The 22,302-nt window shown below is 53.4% G+C and overlaps 6 protein-coding genes across 6 annotated transcripts; 5 read left to right on the forward strand and 1 right to left on the reverse strand.

Annotated features, from left to right (window-relative positions):
- Window positions 1-3,821: 3,821 nt before the first annotated feature.
- PAK1IP1 (p21-activated protein kinase-interacting protein 1-like protein) lies at window positions 3,822-5,306 on the forward strand (the record flags this gene model as incomplete). Its single annotated transcript, XM_028637343.1, has 1 exon — window positions 3,822-5,306. The coding sequence occupies one exon, from the start codon at window positions 3,822-3,824 to the stop codon at window positions 5,304-5,306; it is 1,485 nt and encodes a 494-aa protein (XP_028490773.1).
- A 1,062-nt stretch (window positions 5,307-6,368) lies between these two features.
- On the forward strand, window positions 6,369-7,594 carry D7B24_003151 (uncharacterized protein; the record flags this gene model as incomplete). Its single annotated transcript, XM_028637344.1, has 2 exons — window positions 6,369-7,172; window positions 7,232-7,594. The coding sequence occupies 2 exons, from the start codon at window positions 6,369-6,371 to the stop codon at window positions 7,592-7,594; spliced, it is 1,167 nt and encodes a 388-aa protein (XP_028490774.1).
- Window positions 7,595-10,592: 2,998 nt separating this feature from the next.
- D7B24_003152 (uncharacterized protein) lies at window positions 10,593-12,263 on the forward strand (the record flags this gene model as incomplete). The annotated part of the gene is made up of 1 exon (XM_028637345.1): window positions 10,593-12,263. The coding sequence occupies one exon, from the start codon at window positions 10,593-10,595 to the stop codon at window positions 12,261-12,263; it is 1,671 nt and encodes a 556-aa protein (XP_028490775.1).
- A 674-nt stretch (window positions 12,264-12,937) lies between these two features.
- On the reverse strand, window positions 12,938-15,689 carry D7B24_003153 (uncharacterized protein; the record flags this gene model as incomplete). Its single annotated transcript, XM_028637346.1, has 4 exons — window positions 12,938-13,399; window positions 13,470-14,366; window positions 14,420-15,355; window positions 15,408-15,689. The coding sequence occupies 4 exons, from the start codon at window positions 15,687-15,689 to the stop codon at window positions 12,938-12,940; spliced, it is 2,577 nt and encodes an 858-aa protein (XP_028490776.1).
- A 610-nt stretch (window positions 15,690-16,299) lies between these two features.
- Window positions 16,300-20,374, forward strand: D7B24_003154 (uncharacterized protein; the record flags this gene model as incomplete). The annotated part of the gene is made up of 4 exons (XM_028637347.1): window positions 16,300-16,586; window positions 16,646-17,133; window positions 17,184-18,006; window positions 18,070-20,374. 4 exons carry the CDS (start codon window positions 16,300-16,302, stop codon window positions 20,372-20,374), a joined length of 3,903 nt encoding a protein of 1,300 aa, XP_028490777.1.
- A 64-nt stretch (window positions 20,375-20,438) lies between these two features.
- D7B24_003155 (uncharacterized protein) lies at window positions 20,439-20,831 on the forward strand (the record flags this gene model as incomplete). The annotated part of the gene is made up of 1 exon (XM_028637348.1): window positions 20,439-20,831. One exon carries the CDS (start codon window positions 20,439-20,441, stop codon window positions 20,829-20,831), a length of 393 nt encoding a protein of 130 aa, XP_028490778.1.
- Between the last annotated feature and the right edge of the window lie 1,471 nt (window positions 20,832-22,302).

The following is a 22,302-nucleotide window of genomic DNA, read 5'->3' on the forward strand; positions in this document are numbered from 1 at the left end:
GTCTTAGAGTTATAACCTAAGCTTCTACTAATAGTAACCTAAACCCCCTCTAATAGTATTCCCCCTTCGGAAGCTACTAGGTCGTAATAGGTACTAGTCCTAGAGAAACGCCTCTACGCCCGCTAGGCCGATATATTCTAGAAAACGGCTATAAGGGTCGCTAAGGCCTTTATTAAGACCCCTAGAGAGGGAACCCTCCTAGACCTACTATTACTCCCTAGGGTCTTAGGCTATATACTCTAGGAAGGCCAGCTCGTAAAGATCCTAAAGGCCTACCCTTAGACTATACCTAACCTTCTAGACGACCTAGGCTAGCCTAGGGACCTAAATAAGGCCCTTAAGGGCTATATACCTATAGAGGCCGCCTCGAGGGCGAAGGACTTATTCGAGCGAGGCTATATAGGCTGCGCCTCGAAGGCCTTATTAGAGGAAGCCCCTCTAGCCCCGGAAACGCTAGAAAACCTAGAAATCCTATACGAAAAATACCCTCTAAGCGATAGGGACCCCTTTAAGGCTAGGACTAGCCCCCCCCCTAGCTAGAAAATTATAGAGGACGCTATTAGCCTAACTATAGCCTCTATAGGCTAGGAAAAGGCCCTAGGCCTTAGCGGCTAGACTAGGCCCTTACTAGACCTAGTTACGGCCGGAGGGGGCCCCTTCCTAGTAGCCCTACGCCTCTTAGCGGATATAATCCGCTAGGGTATAGCCTTAAGGCCTAGCTTACTCTATACTTTAAAGCTTATAGGTCTAGAGAAGCCTAGCGGAGGCGTTAGACCTATAGCTATAGGGGACCTTATATATAGGGTCGCTCTAAAAGCTATCCTTACGACCTCCTTCCGCCCGGAAATACTTCTCCTTAATTAACTAAGCGTAAATAGCCTAGGGGGCGTAGAACCGGCTATCTTCTTACTATCGGAAACTATTACGGGCCCGAATAAATCGGAGATAAAAAGGGTCGCTACCCTAGACTTTACGAACGCCTTTAATACGATAACGAGGGCCTCGGTCGCCTCCTCTATAGCGACCTACGCCCCGACCTTCTATAGGGTAGTAAAGTAAGCCTATAATAAGCCCTTTATATTAATAACGGCCTCCGGAACGACCCTCGCTTTAGCCGAGGGTATAAAGTAAGGCGACCCTCTAAGACCTCTATTCTTCTCGCTAGCCTTCCGACTTATATTAGAGGCCCTAGGAAAAGCCCTACTAAAAGCGACTATAGTCGCCTACCTCGACGATGCCTATATCCTAAATAGGGACGGAAAACGACTCCTAAAAGAGGCCTCTAAAGTCTTAGAAGGGTCCCCTATTACCCTAAATAGAGGGAAGAGTAAGGAGTAAGACCTCGAGGACCTATATAAGACCGGCCTAGAAGCGCTAAGGACCTATATAGGGCCCCTAGCGCCTCGAAGGGCCTTCTTAACGAAGAAAATCGAGGTCCTAGAGAAGGCCCTAGAAGCCCTCTACGACCTACCCCGCTAGTACGCCCTACTCCTCCTCTATACTAGCTTCTAATAGCTACTACGCTACCTATAGCGCTAACTAGACCCCGATAGCCTAGGGGACCTCTACGCCTCTATTAACGCTACGATATACGAGACTATAGTCCGCTTAGTAGCCCGGGGACCCTTAGAGACCCCCTACGACCTATACTAGGACCTACTAGCCCTACCGACTAGGCTAGGGGGCCTAGGCCTACCCCTATTCTAGGACCTAGGCTAGGGCCTCTATAGGGCCGCCTAGGAAGCTAGCTAAGGCCTAGTAAACGCTATATACTTAATAACCCTCCTAGAACTACTAGATATACTACTAATAGCCTAGGAGGTCTTAAAAATAGCTAATATAGCTAAAGTAGCTATACTCTAAGCTACCCTATCCTTAGAAGAGGAAAGGGCTAGGCTAGAAAATAGTAGCTATTTAGGCCGTAAATAGCTATCGATCCTACCTATATAGAAATAGCTCTCCCTAACTAACTCGGAAACTATAGAAGCGTTATATAGGACCCTTCTAATACCTAGTAGGCCTATAGAGGTACTCTATAACTATTATAGTACTAGGCCTATTATAGGTTACGAGGATACTTATAAAGGGGCCTCTAGGCGCTAGATCTCCCGCTACGACTAAGTTAACTATACCCTTATAAAAGTACTATCTAGTTAGTCCGATTTAGAAGTAGAAAAGGAGCCGAAGGCCTACTTAGAGCCCTCGTAGGCCCTACTTTAGGACCTACCCTAGACCTATAGGGACCCCTAGGACCCCTAGGACCTACCCTAGGCCTCTAGGGCGCCTAGGGCCCTAGACTACCTTAGAGCCGACTTCTTAGTTACTCTAGGGACTAGCCGCTATTACTACGATATTTAGATAGTAGCCCTAAATAAGCTCTTAGTACGAGAGGACCCCTACGAGGCCCTAGCCGAGGTAGCCTAAGTAAAGAGGGTTAAATATAGGGCCCTAGGGTCCTACTTTAGACCCCTTATCTTCTCTATAGGAGGCCTAATAGAACGGGAGATAGTATAAGCCTATAAGGCCTTATAGAAGCTACTAAACCTAGTAGCTACGGCCTAGCTAGACCTCTCTATAGCCCTAGCCCTTACGAGGACGAAGGCCCTCTCCGCAGCCTCGATAGCTAGGGACGTCCCCCGATAGTCGCCTAGCTAGGCTATATAGTCTAGGTTACGACCTAGGTTATTATACCTCTATACCTCCTACCCTCCTAATATAGAAAGGACTACCCCCTTCTCTATATAACCCTTTACCTTCCTAGTCTATTATTCCCTATAGCCCCTTACTTCCTTTATCCTTCTATTTTCTTTATTAACCTATTTTCCTTATATCCCTATTTTCCTTATTACTTTACCTCTATAGTACTCTACTTCCCTATCTCTCGATTTCCTTACTACCTTAATAACCTAAACCCGCTCTATAAGATAGAAATCCCCCCTCTCTATATAACTAGAAAATACTAGGGTAGATTAGCTTAGATAGGAGAATATACCTAACCTAACCCTATAGAAAACCTATAGTCTCTATTTAAGGAAGGGATCCTAAAGAAGGATCCGTTATTAGAGACTACTAGTTTAAATATAGAGTTAATAGAGCGCTTTATACGTACTATAGTAGAGGTATAGCTCGATTTTAACGATAAGCTATTAAATAGGCTAATTATAACGACGCGTAACCGTTTCTAGGCCTATATCGACGTATAAGGGTAGTATACGAAATATTAATATATCTATATATTCTTTAATAAATTCTCTTTTATTTAATCTATATATCTATATAATTAACCTATATTTGCGATTATTATAGAAGGTTAAAGTTAGATAGTGATATTTTAGCTATATTGCAAAATCACCTAAAGTGGGTCCTGTTCGTTACTTTTATCGCATAACTGTACACCGCGGTGCACGGTCTTGCTAGGCAGTGCCCCCGAGCCCTTGAGGGGGTGGGTGGACGGCCTACAAGCGACCAACCAGTCAGCTCCATAGCGCCCTCTCCAGGCAGGAAGGCAGTGCTGCCGCCATTCTGGTCAAACCGCCACAGTGGGACACCTTTATCCGATAGAGAGGTACTTTGCATATTCCGCCCCCCCTATTCAACATGTGCTATTTCGAAGCTAAACCCATCCACCCCGCTTGAATCCCGCCTTGTCCTTTTTGAGGCTGAGGATGGATTTCTTATCGATTAGATAAAGCTGGTAAATTTTCTTTTCGGAAAGTCGATTTCGATGCAGATCCACGAACAGGGCCCTCCCTCATCCTTATACTGCAGACGAGACGAGACCTTGCAGCTACACCACAGACAATTGTACAATCGTCTCCGAAATGGCGAAACGAAAGATCTCAGAGGTCGCTGCCGCCAGTGTACGGGCCAGCGAAACGAAGCCGACAAAGAAGACGAAGCCGGCCATCCCACCAAAGCCCCAGATGCAACCCAAGAGGGCAATCGCGGACGAAGAATTCTTCCTCCAGATTGTCACCGGTTCCTACGACAGAGTTCTCCACGGCCTCATTGCTACTGTCAAGCCCCAGGGTCAGGCAAGCTTTGTTGACACGTTCCTGTTCACGGCGCATCCATCGGCAATCCGCTGTGTCGCCCTGTCTGCCCCCTCGGCCCCCATTCCTGGCCAGGAGCAAAAGGTGCTGCTGGCGTCTGGGAGCACCGACCCCAAGATCAACATTTACAACATCTCCGCTCACCCTCCCAAGCGGCGAGATGGGGACGAAATGGCGTCAGCTGCTCTCCGCCCCATTCTCGAGAACTCGAAGAACCGCGAGCTGGGCGCCTACAACCCCCACGACTCAACCGTCACCAAACTTGTGTTCCCCACGCGCTCCAAACTCATCTCGGCCAGCGAGGATTCGACAATTGCCGTTGCCAAGACGAGGAATTGGGAGCCCATGAGCACCATCAAGGCACCAATACCGAAGGCGCAGGGCAGGCCCAGCGGCGACACGGCTCCCCTTGGCGGCACCCCCGCCGGTGTCAACGACTTCGCCGTGCACCCGAGCATGAAGTTGCTCATCAGCGTCAGCAAAGGAGAGCGATGCATGCGGCTGTGGAACCTCTTGACCGGAAAGAAGGCCGCAGTCCTCAACTTCAGCAGGTCTCTGCTGCAAGACGTCGGCGAGGGCAGGCATTCGTCCGGTGAGGGGAGGAAGGTGGTTTGGGGCGCGGCCGTCGGCGGGCAGGACTGCGAGGAGTTTGCCGTGGGATTCGACCGCAACATTGCCGTGTTCGGTATGGACAGCTTGCCCCGTTGCCGGGTCCTGCCGGACTCTCGCATCAAGATTCACAACTTTGAGTACGTCGCCATGAGCGATGAGAGCGAGTCGTCTCTGATTGCTGTGGCCACTGAGGATGGGCGCATAGTCATCTGCTCGACCAAGGACGCCGACTTGACGCAACCTGAAGAGACTGCGGATGCGAAGGTGAAGGAACTGCCGACGGCGAAGTTGGTCGCTCAGATCGGCGGCAAGGAAGCAGGCGTCACAGGACGGGTCAAGGACTTCAACATCATCAAGAGGGAGGAGACACAGGGTGCTGTCTTCTATCTCGTCTGCGGTAGCAGTGACGGGAACATTCGTCTTTGGAAAGTGTCAGAAAAGGAGCTCAAGGCGAGCGAGACAGCAGACAAGACGGTGCAGCTGGGCTCGCTCGTGGGAAGCTACGACACGAACAACAGGATCACATGTACCGCGGCCTTTGCCATGATACCCCGACCGGACGATGTCGTGGACAGCGATGAGGAATTGATGCAGGAGCTCGAGAAGGAAGACGCGGCAGAAAGCGATGAGGAAGAAGCCTGATGCAGAAAGGCATGAGATAGATCTGATACCCAGAATGATTCCAAAGCTGTGACGGGCCGAGACAGAACGTTGAGGTGATGTTCATCCGGAGCCTCAACACAAAGACACATGGGTTGGCTCACGGGGTGCAGATATGCACCTCCGTACCGTTCGGGCTTCCCCAACTCCTCCCTCGCATTTCTTATTCGGCAGTGTGGGGTAACAATAGCTGGGCGCGACAAATCAAGGTGCCAAAGAAGTCTGTTCTGGACCGCTTTGGACCAGTCATGTGGGAAGAAACGCCTCGGGATAATGTTAGCGCTTGTGATGTAGCATTGCAGAAATCCGTGGGCCAGTAGGTGCTCGCCGCAAGACATATGTTCCTCACCACCTGCACGAATTCCACGTACGTTGCTGTTCGCCGTTCGCCAGACTGTCTTGACGATCCCATCCCGAACGGGGGATGGAAAGACTGCGGGAGCATGTGATTGAAGCTCATGCGACTAATGCACCCAGCTCCAAATCCAGCGCCTCTCACTGGACGGCCCTTCGTGTTTGCTGGGGACCATGCTCCGTAGCTCCCAATGCCTTGTCGCCCGTCTGGTCACGCTTCAGCCCTCTCTGCCTTGATCGTTTCTCTCGTCCTCCACAAGTTCACTACCTTACCTTCAGCTTCCCCTCTCTCCAGATCCGTGTGACAGATGCGACGGAGCGGCGCAGAACAGTCTCTGCTTGCGCACAGTTCGACAACGTTTAAGACCACAAACCTCAGCCTCTCTCGCTAAACGATGTGAAATCTCGTATCTGCCTACACCCCTCCACATTCGAAGGCTCCGAAGCTTGCACGTGCTGCATCTCTTCCCCTCACGAGTTCCACGTCGAAATCAAGGTTTATCCAATTCAAGACACACCTTCAATCGTGTAGGCAACTGATCCTCAACAATTTCTTACTATTTTTTTTTTACCGCTCCTCTCCACGAACGTTGTCAATCTATTCTCTCGCCATTTCCAGAACCATCTACGCGAACAGCTTCCTCTCGACCCGCTATCGATCGCAACGCGCCCTCTCGAATCCTCCAAACCATGTCTGAAGACGGGCCCCCTCTCCTAAGGCCCATCCCTCGACGCCCGTTCGACATTAACTTTACGAGCCCGACACCCCCCTCTGATGGCGTGTCCAGCTCGCCCAGTCCAGCCCCCGGACAGAATTTCGAGACGTCGAGGCTTCTGTCGCCCAAGCCCAATGGCTTCCGAGCCGCTACCCCTTCCGAGTCGGGGACATCAATCAGCCGAACCCAGTCCATAGTGAACTTGACTACATCGACCCTCTTCGGCATCTACTCACCATCGTCCACCGGCAAGGACCGCTCAATCCGGCCGGACCTCGAGACACCGTGGGGGACAGGGTCGCAGACCCCCGTGAAGAGGCAGAGCCTAGACGATACAACGTTTGAGCTGTTAAAGGAGAGGTTCCACCCGCAGGCGCTGCGAAGGCGGTCCTCACGACCTACGCCTCCAGCGCCATCCACTGCTGCATCGGCACTCTATGTTACGGCCAGGGTCGCTGTGCTCTTCTTGCTGGGCATGGGCTACGGCGCTCTAGTGACGAGACTACACGGCAAGCATCAATTGACCGCCTTGCCGGCCGACGGGACCAGCGGGCCTGGTTTCAACTGGAAATACCTGACGCTGTGGGGCATCTGCGGCGTTCTCCTCGGTGCTCTGCTGCCCTGGTTCGATGGCGTTTGGGAGGAAGCGTTCGGTGGTGACATGGCCGTGGTCGATGGTGAGCGGGATGAGACGTCGGACAACACGAACAGATCAAGTACGGACTGGGCTCTCGGGGTCCGGAGCATCGGAGCCTTTGTGGGCATAGTCTTTGCCATTGTTCGTTCAACCCCGGCCACACTTTACTTACGGACGTTGCAAGCTAACAATTCATGCAGCGTCGTCTTCCGTGGGCGTCGACACTGCAGCTCTCGCTCACGCTGGCCCTCGTCAACCCCTTCTTGTGGTACTTGATCGACCGCTCTAAACCGGGCTTTTTGCTCTCCGCCGCAGTGGGCCTGATCGGTTCCGCCGTGCTGATGGGCGTTGACCCTGAGATGGTGCCCACGCCGTCGGCGTCGTCGTTTCGGAACGAGACAGTCTCGAATTCCCTCACTTTTGGCGGCCTTGCCAGTCAAAAGACGATGGAGACGGGAATCTGGATGCTGAGCGTCCTATTCTGTAGCTGCGTGTGCTTCGGCAACATTGGCCGCAGACTCGCCTTGAGCAAGCCATATGCTGCCCGGGGACGATGTGCTTAGCGCAAGCTAAGACAACATGAGCGGGCGCGTCTGAGTTGCCTGCTTCGCATCCTGCTTGGTGGCATGGCGGTTCGTGTAAAATTGGTGTGGTTTTCCTGAGAAAAGGATTGGATGAGGAGGTGTACTGTCTGGGATAGTCAAGATTGTTGTGTAACGGATACCCACGAGGCTGGAGGTTGAATAAAGCGGACATAGGGGTGTCTTCAGCACACCAACACGCCAACATTTCTGCTGCAAGCAAGTGTAACATCTCTGCGGTACTTACCACTGCAAACTGCCACATTTCACTTTCATCAGGGCTAGTATGATGCGAGTAACAGCTACGATCGATGGTTGTGCGTAGGACGCATCGCACGGAATTGGTGTTTTGAATTCATCATGTTTGAGATTTTAGGAAACATGATAGATGATGCGGCGTTCATTTACTGGAAGCAGAATACAGGTGCGTGGTGGATATGACAAGGCAGAATACTCGTCGAAAGGCAATGCAGACGATACTTCTTGTGGCAAACCTGCCGCTTTGTAGGGTAAGAGCTTACACGGCAGGGCTGGCAATGTACTAGTGCTGTCCGGCCGTGATTGCATCGGAGCGCCTTGTCAAGACTAAAGATGGCGGTCTCGGCCCTTGCAACTGGGTGAAATCAAATCCTATTCGGCTCATGGGCGGCGGTGCGAATGGCAGGACATGAAGGTCGTCACCAGTGAGTCGAGTATGGCAATGACGGGACCCGCCTCTGCAAACCCGGGTTTCTTGCTAGCGAGAGCAGCAATGTGAAGGAGGTCGGGGCTACTGGCCAGACAGCTTACTGGATAAGTCATTCGGAGATCTCTGGATCTACAGATCTCCTACCAGGGATCTGTTGAGGCGCCTGCGGCCGCCCAAAGAAACTCAGCTTGTCTGAATAAAGGGCCCAGGCAAGACTTTGGCCCGCACCGGGAGCGAACCCGGGCGGGTGCAAACCGCACTTGGATGTGGTTGACAGGATCGTAAATGCATCGAGAGATCCCTTTTTCGTGCCTCAGGTCTGTCAAAGGGCGCAGCCTGTGTCGGCGTATGCACCAGCCAGCAGCTGCGACTAGCGCCAGCTTTTATGACGCGTGGATATCAACCTCTGGAGACCCCTGGTGGCCTGTCTCGCATAGTGGGCGAATCAAGAGACGGCGCAGCTCTCCTTTTGTAGGACCCCGAATCGAGTCGTAGCCTGGCTGGCCTTGATAGCGCCGATGGGCAGGACGTTGTTCATCGGAAAGATCGTGGTAACGTGCCAGGATCGCTGTTGAAGAGGTCCGAATCGGGTCTCGGGCCTTTGTGAGGTGCGAGCGTGCTCTCCCTGTCCCGGACGAGGCGTGAATGCAGGCCCTTCTTCCTTCTTCCAGGAAGCGGACATGCTCTTCGACGGAGATGGTGACACCGTACTGTGTCGAACTACCTACCTTCATAGCACACGCTTCTGGGTGCAGTTCAGTCCTTGGATGACAAACCAGGGCAATTGTCGTGTGGCCACTGTCGCAAGCAATTCCAAGTCATTCGAGATGGTGCTGCGTGGACGGGACTCATGACGTCATGACCTCGGGGATCAGTCACCTCTCAGCGCAAAGGGTTCTCTGCACACAGGGACCCTGAAAATCATGTCTGGCAGCCTCCTGTGACACGCATGCGCCGTGGCCGTCTGGCGTGGGCAACCGTTGAGCTGGGCGCCAGTTGGACGAAGGTAGGCACCCCAAGGTACAGCGAGGAAACCGGCCATTGCGTGATCTGCACGAGCAACTGTAAACCAGCTTTCCAATCACCAGCATTCTCCCGCTTCACCAAGAATGAAAATTGAGGAACCCGTTGGACACTAGGTACGTTTAGGGTCAACAGCCGCTGCAAGGCTGGGTTTTTCTTTCGCCGCGCCAGGGTGGGTGGAAGGGTACCAGGGTCCGGCCGCCCCAAATGTCACCCAGGCGGCAGTCTGCCTGCTGACACCTGCACCGGGAAAGTCTTCTGTGGCGCGGGTTTTGTGCCATACCTAAGGTAGGTAGGTACCTGGGTATGAGACCTACAGGTACCTACCTACCTACCTACCTACCTGGGCAGAGCCCTGTCTGCTGGCTCAGCAGTGTGGGCGAGTGCACGCGGGCGGCAGGCTGCTGGAAGGCTTCGCCCTGAACCAGTACCGAGTACGTTGGCGGGGCATGCTGGCTTCGGCCGACGCCTTCCCTCGTCGGGCCTGGTACCTCCAGGGTCACGGCTCCCAGTCTCGTTCGTCCAAGACCGATCCACTTGGCTTCGTTGACCTCATGCACTCCCCCGCAGGCCACTGTCGATTCGACAGCGCACAACCCACCCACCCGTCGCCAGAGTTGGTGCCCGCCCTCTATCGCACCAAGACCACACGCGCACCACGCACCCGACGCTTTTCAACCTGCTTTTAGCACCAGCACCCTCCTGATTGGCAAACCATCCTTTATGTATGACGACTCTTTACCCCTTGGAAGCGAATGCTTCCGCCTCGCAACCCTGCCCTTTGCCGCTGGTTGCTACTACCTGCCTCCCGGTCCCATCGGCACGCTGCCAGTGCTCCCTTCTTGATCATTCCACACCCTGTACATTGACAAGTCTCCCACGCCTCGAGCATCATGGGATCTGCTGCTCCTGGTGTAACCCTCATTGATCATCCCCCCGTCTCCCATACATGAACTCAACAGCCCCAGGCCAGCTCCGTCCATTCCTGGCTACTCTTGCCTGTCTTCACCGGACGTGAAACCCTGCCGGAAAACGAACTTGCTCTCCCATTATATTTCCGCCTCTTTATACAACATACAACACCGACGTCTTGACTGGACGAAGGCGGCAGTCCCTCCCCCTCCCAACAACGACATCAGGTCGAAGGACAGCAGTCCTTCTACGCCAACCCCTAGGGATCGACTCTGCTTTGCACCGGCCAGGCTCCCGGAAACCCCCACGCCGTCTGGCAGCGCCCTGCCTTGGCCGCCCCGCGCTGGCAGCGCGCCTATGTTCATGTCCTCCGAAACGCCAGAAGCCTTCGAGAGTAGGCCGTCCGACCTGACCTCCCATCCTGCCCACGAGGCGGACGGTGAGAAGTCACATGGAACCACCAGCAAACCCATCCTGGCCGACCAGGTGCGCGCCGTCATTCGTCTGATACAATGCCGAAAATGTTCTTACCCCCTGAACGACCCCGTTACGCTGCCCTGTGGTCGCAGTCTTTGTCGAGAATGCCTGCCAGAGACGCGCACGAGGGAACACATCTCCTACCCCGCGACGCCAGCCCGCCTCCAGGGCTTCGACTGCCCCTTTCCCGAATGTGGCAAACAACACGCCCTGAGCGATACCAGCGCGGATGTCGTTTTGAGCAAAGCAATCGATCACTTCAGAAACGCCATATTGCAGGGCCAAGGCCTCGAGGCCTTGAACAGCATCCTCACGAACGTATCGATACAAGACGAAGACGAATGGGCGGTCGCGGGCTTAAGCTCCCTGGCGGAGAGGAACCACAAATCCACATTGGTCAGGGGAGGGAAGCTTGTCGCCACATACACTCTGGCTGAACAGGGCGAGTTGAAGTATGCCGCAGAGGTATCATTTGCCGAGGTTTCCCTGACTGGTGATGAGGCGGCCCTCGTCGACGAGGCTGTCTTTATGCAAGTCAAGGAGTCAGTGCGCACCGAGATGGACTGCCAGGTCTGTTACGCACTCTTCTATGATCCTTTGACGACGGTGTGTGGTCACACCTTTTGCCGTTCGTGCCTCCACCGCGTTCTCGACCACTCACTCTACTGCCCGATCTGTAGGAGAGCCTTGTCAATCAGCCCTCTACTGCATCGGCAATCATGCCCATCCAATGAAAGTCTGTCGAAGATGATCAACACTTTCTGGGCTGATGCCGTGCTAACCCGAGGAGATGCCCTAGCGGCTGAGGCGTTGAATCGACATCGAGAGTTTGACATTCCCGTCTTCGTCTGTACGCTGGCATTCCCGATGATGCCAACGTTCCTTCACATCTTTGAGCCAAGGTATCGACTCATGATTAGACGTGCGTTGGAAGGGGATCGGACCTTTGGAATGGTTATGCCGCGACGACCACGGCATGCAGACGACGCTCCGTTTGTTGAGTACGGTACACTTCTCCGCATTGTCAATGCGGAATATTTCCCAGACGGCCGCAGCTTGATCGAAACCATTGGCATATCTCGTTTCAAGGTTGTGAGGCACGGGGTCCTCGACGGCTACATTGTCGGCAAGATTGATCGCATCGACGACGTCAGCATCGCTGAAGAAGAAGAACTTGAAGCCCAAGAAATTCGACATTCATCTTTGCAACGTGTCGCCAGTAACACGTCGCAACGTAGCGGCTCAGGGACGCCGCCCAGAGTGACAACGACAACAGAGGATCTCGCGAGGATGCCTACCCGGGATTTACTCGACTTTGCCGTTTCATTTGTGCAAAGGATGAGCCAGCAGAGTGTTCCCTGGCTTGCCCAGCGCATACTTACAATCTACGGGGAATGCCCAGTTGACGCAGAGCAGTTCCCCTGGTGGTTTGCCAGCATTCTTCCCGCCAAGGAACCCGAGAAGTACAGGTTACTAGGAACACAGAGTGTTCGCGAACGACTCAAAATCTGCTGCGCCTGGGTCCTTGAGTGGGAAGCCAATAGGTGGTAAGCCAGCCCTGCTCTTCTTTAGTCCGTGGCGGTTTTACACCGCAGCCCTCCTGCTGTCCCTCCCCCCCCTGGGCCCTCGTTAGTCTTTTGTTCAAAGAATCAACGGGCTAAGGCGATTATATATCAGGGGCCACTTTATTGACGGCCGGCCAGGTCTCTCTCAGAGTGTCGCATCCTCTGAAGCTGGTGAGGATTAGCTGTTAACCCCGCTCGTCCCGACTCATCTCCAAACCCGCCGATGGTCATATCGCAACGTTTGCAGTTTGGGGGGCTTCAAGACTGTCAAATCACCTCTCTTTCTGGATATAATGACTAGGGCAGCAAGTCGGCTAGACCCGACTGTCTTCAAGCATGAAGGCACAGAGGCACAGTGTCGCAGTGGTTAGGAAGCATAGTGATATTGGTATGGCGGAGGATTGTTTGCATGGCATCACCACACTACACATACCAGTTTCTGAAAGATTTTGCCATCATAAGATTTTACATAGCATGATACCGTGGGCGAGACACAGAAAGAGCAAGAGTTGAATGAATGAAGTTTCATATGACGCGACACCATGATCCATGCCCGAAGGGCGGCTTTAAAGGGGGGTATCAATTGTTCTTTTTCGCGGTTGCACCGCTTCACGCCAAGCCTGTCTGTACAGCCCATCCAAATGGCCCCTCTCGCCCTCGTTACGTCGCAGCCGAAGGCTTGGACTCCCCCAAACCTTGTTGTGCCTTGTCTGGGTCTTCGGCTGCCGGCGCCGCGTCAGCCATGACAGCATCATCTTCGTTCTTGTTTGCCGCGGCTGCAGGCGCATCCTCGCTCAGCTTGTCTTCTGTCTGCGCCTCCGTCTCTTCGGTCGGCTTCTCGTCCGTCTTCTCCGGCTCCTCGACTCCCTGCTCGGCTCCGTAAATAAACGTCTCCAAGGCCTTGAATGTGGCGTCGAGTTCCTCATTCACGAGCACCTCGTCGAACCCTTCCTTGAGTGTGGATCCCTCGGCGAGATAAGGAGCGACAGCGGCTCCTGTGGCCTTGACGGCGTCTTCGCTTTCCCCGGCGGCTGTGAGCCGCGCCTCCATAGTCTCCTGGTTTGGTGGCAGGAGAAGGACAAAGCGAGCCTCGAAACCGAAACTCCTGGCCTGTTCCGTCGCCTGAAGGGGAAATTAGCGTGAGGGACTGATGAGATTGCGGAGGGGGAAAATCCATGACGACGCGACTTACCTCCTGATCCATGTGCAGGATCGGCACTTTGCCGCTTGCGACGATCCCATCAATTGTCTTGCGACTGGTGCCGTAGTCGTCTCCGTCGATCGTGGTGTACTCGATCAAGGCGTCGCCGTCGCGCTGCATGTCAAAGGTCTGCTTGTCGACGAAAAGGAAATCCCGCCCCGCGACCTCGCCGTCTTGGGGTTTGCGCGTTGTGTGGCGAACGACCTGTGCGAATGCGCCCGGTTGACGGCTGAGTAGAACCTCAGTAGTCGTCGACTTGCCCACGCCGGGAGGGCCTGAGATGACAACGGGTCGCTGGTCGGTGGGGAGAACGGCCTTTCGTTCCGGCGCTGCTTCGGGTTCAGGGACCGCATCAGGGTCTTCGATTTCGCCAAAGATGGCGTCTATTTTTTCTGGGTCGCTGATTTTGTCAAATAGACCCAGTCTCGACCTTGCCGCTATACGCAAGGCACGCCAGCTCTTGCTCGCTTTGGATTCGATCGCTGCTGCTTTCGTCTCGTCGTTCATCGGCATCTCAATCTCAAAGTCGTCATCCGCAATCTTCCTCCTGAAACTCTCAAGCTCAGGAAGTTCGTATCGATCGGATGCCCTGAGTTTGTCAAGAGCCTTCTCGTCGTCCTCGTCCTGCATAAAGTCCAGAGGCAGCGAGCCCATGGGCGGCTTCATGCGCTTGTTCCTCGTGATGGAGTAGAGCTCATCCTGGGCCTTCGACCATGTCTCCGGCGAGAGGGGGGGCAGCTCGATCGGAGGGCAGCCTTCCATCTTCCATCGTATCCAGTTGCGGTCCCTAACCAGCACTGTCTCCACCATACGATGGTAATGAGGTCCGTCGCTGCCCTGTTTCAGGCCGTCCTCCACGGCCTCTTTCATGTCACTCGCCCATTTCGTCTAAGCAACCCAGTCAGCCAAGCCCAAACCAGAACAAGTCTTTGAATACCTACATCTTCTTCGCTCAAAGTCTGATCCATGTACATGACAGACTTGTTTTGCGTTTTGATCGTTGCGAGCTTCTCTTTCGCCTTGGCTGAGAGTGAGAGAAGAAACTCGAGTATGATATAGGCCTGGACCAGAATATTTCTTCGAAACGATAGGTCGCTGATTTCGAGCTCGAAAAGGTCTTGGCTGGTGAGGTATTTCGGGTTGAATGCATTCGACTGATCTCCCTGGTCGTCATGATTGCGCTTCCGCTTAGTACCACCTACACCGCTGTCGGCAGCTTTGGGTGGTCTGCTGCCCTGCTCTTTCTGGACCACTTTGAACGCCTTGACCGTCGCTTCTAGGCCTTGCTTGAATCCCTCTAGGTTCGTCATGTCAAACAGCTTCTTGGGCTGACTGAAACTTTCCTGAAGCGACCAAAAGACTGGATACAGAGCATCAGCGTTCACAGCGCCGTCTTGAGAGCTTTGCTTGTTCATGTCGGGTCCAGCAGCCGCATCTTTCTCCACTTCCATCTTGTCCGCGTCAGGGTCCATTGGTGCCGCTGATTGATCGTATGCTGTTACGTTTTCTACGTGGTATTCGCCGCGCAAATTGACGGAGCTTCGGTCTCCCAAGGGGAAGCTCTGAAACATGAAGATAAAGACTCGACCACAGAAAGCCGTGTCTTCGGCGCGAGAAAGACGGCGTAGTAGCTCATTGCAAGTTCGCAGGATTACCAGTTGCTTCTGCTTAAAATGGCTCGAGGTAATCCTTTCGCGTCTGGACTCGAGGAAATCGAAGATCTTGCGGCAGCCGGCGATCGTTTGACTGTCGAGAAGCTCTTCGACCATCCAGAAGAGCAGCGCGGGGTCGCACGATCCGTTATCGGATAATATAGAAACGATGTCGAAGAGGTTCCAAAGTTGCACAAACTCCGGGGATTCGATCTTTGTGTTGAACTACGGAATATGTCAGTCACAGGGCCAGATTGGTCACAGACGTTCGACTCACGACCAGGGTTTTGAAGAGATCGCGAACAGCGGTTTCGATGACGGCAAACTGTCTGATTTTGTCTTGACTCTGTTGCGCCGCGCTCTCAGTAGCCTCAGCACCACGGCCATCGGCAAAGATGGCGGTTATCCTATCAATGTCGTTTCCAAGGTCGGACTTTTGGAGCGTTGGCTCGATCGTGGGAGGTTTCGTTCCTCTTGCACGGTCGAGAAGATCGCTCAGTACAGCCGAAACATCGGCTACTGTGGACACGCGCCCATCGCTGACGATTGTTCCTGGCATGGTGGTTGTCGGTGCAGCAGATGTCGAGAACGAGAGTTGGTCGTTGTTGAGCCGCTGCCGGTATGGCGCACCGACATTAGCCAAGAAAGTATATGAAGAAGGCGATCAGCGAAGTTTTCGACTTTGATTGTGGTTATCGCAGCTTCCAGAGCGTCGCGCGCTTCGTGATGTCAGGGTTCAGGTGCCGTGGAAGGTGTCGCAATTACAGTGTCTGAACAAGAAATAGCAGGATGGCGAGGCTACAAGAACCATGTGCCAATTGAGGTCGAGTTGAGGGTGGAGCTCTGTAAGCACATTAGGAGATATGTTTCCAGCTTTTAAATGCATAAACTTGCCGGCAGTGGGGCGGCTACTGACAAAGTCCCCTGCACGATCGACGCCATTGAACCGCCAGATAACCCACCAGTCGCGACCTGGTCGCGTGGGACTTTGACGAGGCTGAAATTTCTATAGACGTCAACAACGACATTTGCCATCATCTCTTGTCTCGCCAATCCTCAACTTGTCGCAACATCTAGCCGACAGCTCGCGATACAAGCCGATCCTCAGTCCGCGATATGCAAATGCGAGTTGAGTACATTGCCCAGGTCTGAGCAGTAGGAGCTCAACAATGCCGACAGCCAAGCGACAGAAGAAGGGGGCGCGATCCCAGCCCACGGATCAGGCGCCATCAGAAGCTGCAGCGGTCGGTGGTGATCGACCTACTGTTTCCGAGATTGAAGGCGAGGATGAGTTCTCTCAGTTGGCGCGGAAACACTGGTTGAAACCCAGAAAGAAGGGCTCGGTCGTCAAGGTCAAGAACGACATACTCAAGAAAGATATATGGTCGGTTCTGGAGCGGGACAACTTCCCAGACAAGTCGTTGCTTGTTCTTGAGGGGCTCCAGACGCTCGAGAGGTCCGTGAGATGTCTGGTTCCATCTTGTCACAGCTAAGCTAATCTGTGCCTCAATGTAGTTATCTGTGGCCTGGCTACTCCGACGACTCTTCTAACCACCATGTCATCCTGATCGTTTTGCTCGTGAACGTCAAACGAAAAGAGCAGCTTGAGTCGTGGACAATATTCGAAGATAGACCTGACGAATTTTCCGGTCTTTTCCGCCGGGTTCTGACCATGACCCTGGATCCTACCCTCTCCCCGACCATTAGGAGCCATCTACTGTCATTCCTCATATCAGCCTTCCAGAGTCTGGACTGCGCGATCGTGCGGAAAGAGTGCGCGCCGTTGGTCTCAATATCCATTTGGCACAACCTTTCGACAGACACGCTCAGGGAGACGAAGCTGGAGCAATATCCCCATGTCAGGAAGGCATGGAGGGCAGCCGCGAAGAGGCATGAAGCAGCAGACGAAGTCACTAAGGCTCGTTTGCGCTTCGAGCGCTCCTGGCTGTATACGCTAGTGTTGGACTTCTTGAAACGATTGTACGATGAAGACACGAAGCCTGGTAAGTGAGGTCGCGCCCTGTTCTGCGGGATCTTGACTAAATCAGCACAGAACACATACTCTACTGTGAGCGATTCGTCGAATTCCTCACAGATCTTCTCAGTCAGTTGCCGACTCGAAGATATGTCAATACGCTGCTAGCTGATTTGCATCTCTTGCCGGCTATGCGGCTCTCGCCAATGCTGAACGACGAAGACAATGGCCTTCTCCGGGACTTGCATGTGCTCTTGAGCCACTATGCGTACTTTACAATCGATGACCAAACCGGGGCACAACTAAGTCAGACGGAGGCGTACGAGAAACATTGCGCTGCGATCGGACGACTGCAAAGAGTATGCATGAAGCACTTCCAGGACAAGTTGCTGGTTCTCGCGCTCTCTAATGTGGGCTCAATCGACAAGAGGGAAGATCTTGCAGCCCTTCTGGAACCTCTGCCTCGGGCGGAACTAGAACGGCTCGTAGGCTTACTGAGCCTACGCACCAGCTACCCCGCGGGCTTGGAATCAGTATTTGACAAGGACAGCTTCCTTGTCGAGATTCTCCTTTCCAATTACGAGGGACGGAAAACCTTCCAGCAGATAGCCCAAAACCTCAGCCTGGTTCCTACTGAAAATTCTTTATTCGAAAGCAACCTTATCCGAGCCGAAAAGTATGATGGAACTCATCCTCTTGCGATGCCGAAACTAAACCTGCAATACCTTTCCGTGGGCGACTTTCTTTGGAGGTCTCTGACGCTTTACCGATCAGAGGCCTTTTACGGAATTCGAAAGGACGTTGAGACTGCGGTTCGGCGACTCCGCCCTGAGGCACCGAAACCTGGCGAAGTCAAATTTTTAGGCTCTTCAAAGATGGCCCTGCCGGCATCTAAAGTTTCGTAAGTGTTTGGTGTCATCTCAATATGTATCTGCAAAAATTGACTTTTTTTTTTCTTTCACAGCATACTCGAAGTGGTTCCTGCGCTAGTCGGAGGCGACAAGCCATCGACTGTACGAGCAGAGCTGACTGTAGATTATCGACGAGTCGCCGAGGGCACCCGCCGAGATTGGGACTCTCTTCGTCCGGACGATGTTGTGTTTTTGTTGGCCATCGAACCTACGGCCTCCGACGGCACAGCCAATGGCGAAGGGACCACCTCGGAAGCCCAGCGCTTAGGTGTTACGGCCATCCGGACAGCAGAAGTCATTGCGATCACAGACGATAAGGGCAGAACCGCGCGGGAGCTCAACGGCCGCCACGACGGGAAGCGCACGTTCCGCCTCAAACTCGATGCTGGTACTTACGCCAGAGATGCTGAACTGACGGGTGAAAACGAACCTGCCGTCTACGGACGTATCAACGTTATCCTGAGGCGGAGTGGGCGAGAGAACAACTTCAAACCGGTGCTTGAGTCTATACGCAGCCTGACACTCTCCGATGTACCTGTCGCGTCGTGGCTTCACGAAGTATTCCTGGGATACGGCGATCCCGCCGGTGCAACCTACAAGCAATTGCCCAATCGGGTCAAGAGGCTCGATTATCGGGACACCTTTCTTGACTGGCAACACCTCATTGAGAGCCTACCTGGCAAAATCATTGAGCCTAACGACGATGCGTCAGGGAGCTTCGGACCGCCGTACGTTCTGGAGGCTGCAGATACGCCAGCTGTCCTGCTGCCGAAACCCACCAAGAAGCGTAGACGGGACGCGGAGCCCCCACTGTCGGTAGAGGTGGAAACCGTCAAAGTGTCCACATACAGACCACCGAACGAGGGTCCCTTCCCAGTCGACGCCCCGAAGCTTAATGCTATTCGCTTCACTTCGGCCCAGATAGAGGCCATCACATCCGGGTCACAGCCAGGCTTGACAGTCATTGTTGGGCCGCCGGGTACAGGAAAAACCGACGTTGCGTCTCAAATCATCAACAACATCTATCACAACTTCCCCGAGCAGAGGACTCTCTTGATCGCACACAGTAATCAGGCATTGAACCAACTCTTCGCCAAGATTATTGCTCTAGACATTGATGAGCGCCACTTGCTACGTCTAGGCCATGGAGAAGAAGATCTTTACACAGAGGGAAGCTTCAGCAAACATGGTCGAGTCGAGTCGTTCCTGGACAACCGTGACCGCTATCTACAAGAGGTCAATCTTCTTGCATCCAGTATTGGTGCTCCCGGTGCGCATGGCAACTCTGCTGAGACGGCTGGCTACTTCAACTCGGTTTACATTGAGCCTGCGTGGGCCAAATTCATGGAAGCAGCAAAGTCGGAGACAGCCATGACTGCCACTGTAATCGAAGCCTTCCCCTTCCACAGATTCTTCTCCACAGCACCTCAACCCCTCTTTCCTGATGATGCGGACCACCAGAAGGCGCTGGAAATTGCCGAAGGGTGTTATCGTCATATCTCCAAGATTTTCTCAGAGCTGGCTGATGTCTTGCCGTTCGAAATTCTTCGAAGGGACAAAGACAAGTCCAACTACCTGCTCATCAATGAGGCACGTATCATTGCAATGACCTCGACACACGCTGCTATTAAGCGTGAAGAGATTGCCTCGCTCGGCTTTAGGTACGATAACGTGGTCATGGAAGAGGCTGCACAGATTACGGAAATTGAGAATTTCCTTCCTTTGGCTATGCAGAAGCCAAAAGATGGGCAGAATTTATTACAGCGTGTTGTTCTCTGCGGCGATCATCTTCAGAACTCGCCCGTTATCCAGAGTCACGCATTCCGGCATTATGCAAACCTTGAGCAGTCGCTCTTCTCTCGACTCGTGCGACTCGGTGTCCCGACCATCAATCTTGATCAACAGGGCCGAGCTCGACCTGCAATTGCCAGTTTATACAAGTGGAGGTATCCTAAACTGGACAGCTTGCCTCACGTACAAGCAAGCGACGAGTTCCTTAAGGCCAATGCTGGCTTCAAGTTTGATTACCAATTTATCAACGTGCCCGACTACAAGGGAAAGGGCGAGGCAGAGCCAACGCCTCATTTCATCCAGAACCTCGGCGAAGCCGAATACGCTGTGGCCATCTACCAATACATGCGGCTTCTGGGCTATCCCGCGTCAAAGATCAGCATTCTCACGACATATGCTGGACAGCGCGCCCTGGTCAACGATGTACTGGCACATAGATGCAGCAACAAAGCCGTCTTTGGGCGACCACGTGTCGTCTCTACTGTCGACAAGTATCAGGGCGAACAAAATGACTGTAAGTGCCTCACAATTGTCTTCCATACAAACCAAACAAAAATTGACATTTAGTTTAGATATCATCTTATCCTTGACACGCACGTCTCGGGTTGGCTACTTGCGAGACGTTCGACGCATGACTGTCGCCCTCTCGCGAGCTCGTCTGGGTCTCTACATCTTAGGACGACGGGATGTTTTTGAGGCATGCTATGAATTACGTCCAGCATTCGAGCAGCTCTTCCAGCGACCAGACAAATTGATGCTGGTCACTGGTGAAATGTGGCCATCTCAGCGACTTATCGCCTCAGAAAGCGGAGAGGTGCCGGGTCAAGCATGTATGGAGGGCGTTGAGCACCTGGGACAGTTCGTGTACCAGATGACCAACACGAAGGTCAAGCAGCTCGAGGCTGAACAGAACCCAGGAGGTGCTGGCCTAATGGCTATTGAAGAGGCGCCTGCAGACGAGGCTGGTGATCAGGAGGTTGGCGAGGGGGATCCTGATTCGGTGGCTGCGGAAACGGAGGGCTGATGACTTCAAATACGTAGACTCGTTCGGTTGACGGCTGCCCTGGACGGCAGTGGGGTAAGGATCATGGACCTAGATTAGCGAATATCAAAGGGTGGTTATCCAGCGCTACAGGAGCCTAAATTGTGGTTTCGTACTCCTCTACTCTGACATCTGTTCAGCCGTATGCCCTTCGAACATGCATCTGTAGGGCAACAAATGGATCGATAACGCAGCTACGTGCTGTAAATGGAAGAGGGATGTTGATACTTGTTACTATGGATTCAACTCTTGGCACTGGCTTGCGATTTCACTAGACAGTCGACCAACAAATGGTATTATCGTCATCAAATGGACTCGAAACCACCAGGGGACATGATAACGAGTTGACTGTTGTCAGGCCCAGAACATTACCTAGGTCCGCACTTGACACGCCTGATAGCGGCAGTAGTAGTCCCTCACATATACGGACACCAGCATGTCCCGTTGTAGCACATGCTGCTTTACAACTAGGGGTTCATCGCACTCAAACATTGTGCGACATGTGGAAGGCATTGGGCCCGATACAACGACGCCAATGGTAATACTGGCTAGGACAATGACCTGCCTCGACGGGTCAGCAGTCTGGGACCCTAGCAGACGAGATCTCCCACGCGCCATGCACAATGACGAAAGACTCGGACAAGCTCGCATTGCTGATCCTCGGCGCTCGAGACCAGCGCGCACGCAGGCTGATGAGCGAGCGCCTCTGGCCACTTTCGCCCTAGGGCAACAGAGCAAGCTGCTGTGTACTAGCTTCCAGGCAGCCAACCCAAAGCCGAGCAGGCCATACGGCAAGGGTTCCGAGGACGCTGGCAAGAAAAGATCGGGTAAAAACATGGTTGCGCGTCTTGTCAGCGTTGCGCCTGGTACTGCCAGGTCAAGGTTGGGTGGCGAAGGTCTGAGAGCAGGACAGGACGGGGCAAGGGGGACGGGATGGGAGGCAGCCATTAGGCAGTTCCGTGAACAATAGGAGTGCTTTGGGGGGCATGCATATCGAGTTGAGCCCCCATTATGCTGGAATATCGGACAAGGTGGTTGCCCCAGGCACCTGGCAGTCGAAGCCGGCAGCATAATGGCAAATGACAGTGCAGGAGTCGAAGGGCGAAGGGGGAAAGACTGTACAGTGGATGAGGAACAAGGCGAATCTCAGGCGTGGCTTGCCTGCGCGTAACACAGGTCCCAGGGTGGGCACGGACAGACTGCTAAATTGGGGCCGAATCTCGACCCTCAATTAAAGGCCCCTTTTGGCGCTCGTGCCAGCATTCGGCCATGGGTGGGTTAATTGTTCCTCGGGGCGCGAAGCGTGGTGATGCTTCTGAAACTGGCCAAGGACGAGGTAATTTTGATGATGAGGTGCCCTCTACGTTCGGGTTCGTTTCTGTCCCGATCTGACAGTCGGGCAAACAAGGTGATTTTGCATAAAATCGTACCCCGAAACATTGCAAAGTGAGGA

The sequence above is a fragment of the Verticillium nonalfalfae genome (genome assembly GCF_003724135.2).
Source record: "Verticillium nonalfalfae strain VnAa140/NRRL 66861 chromosome Unknown scaffold_187, whole genome shotgun sequence".
Classification (NCBI taxonomy): Eukaryota; Fungi; Ascomycota; class Sordariomycetes; order Glomerellales; family Plectosphaerellaceae; genus Verticillium; species Verticillium nonalfalfae.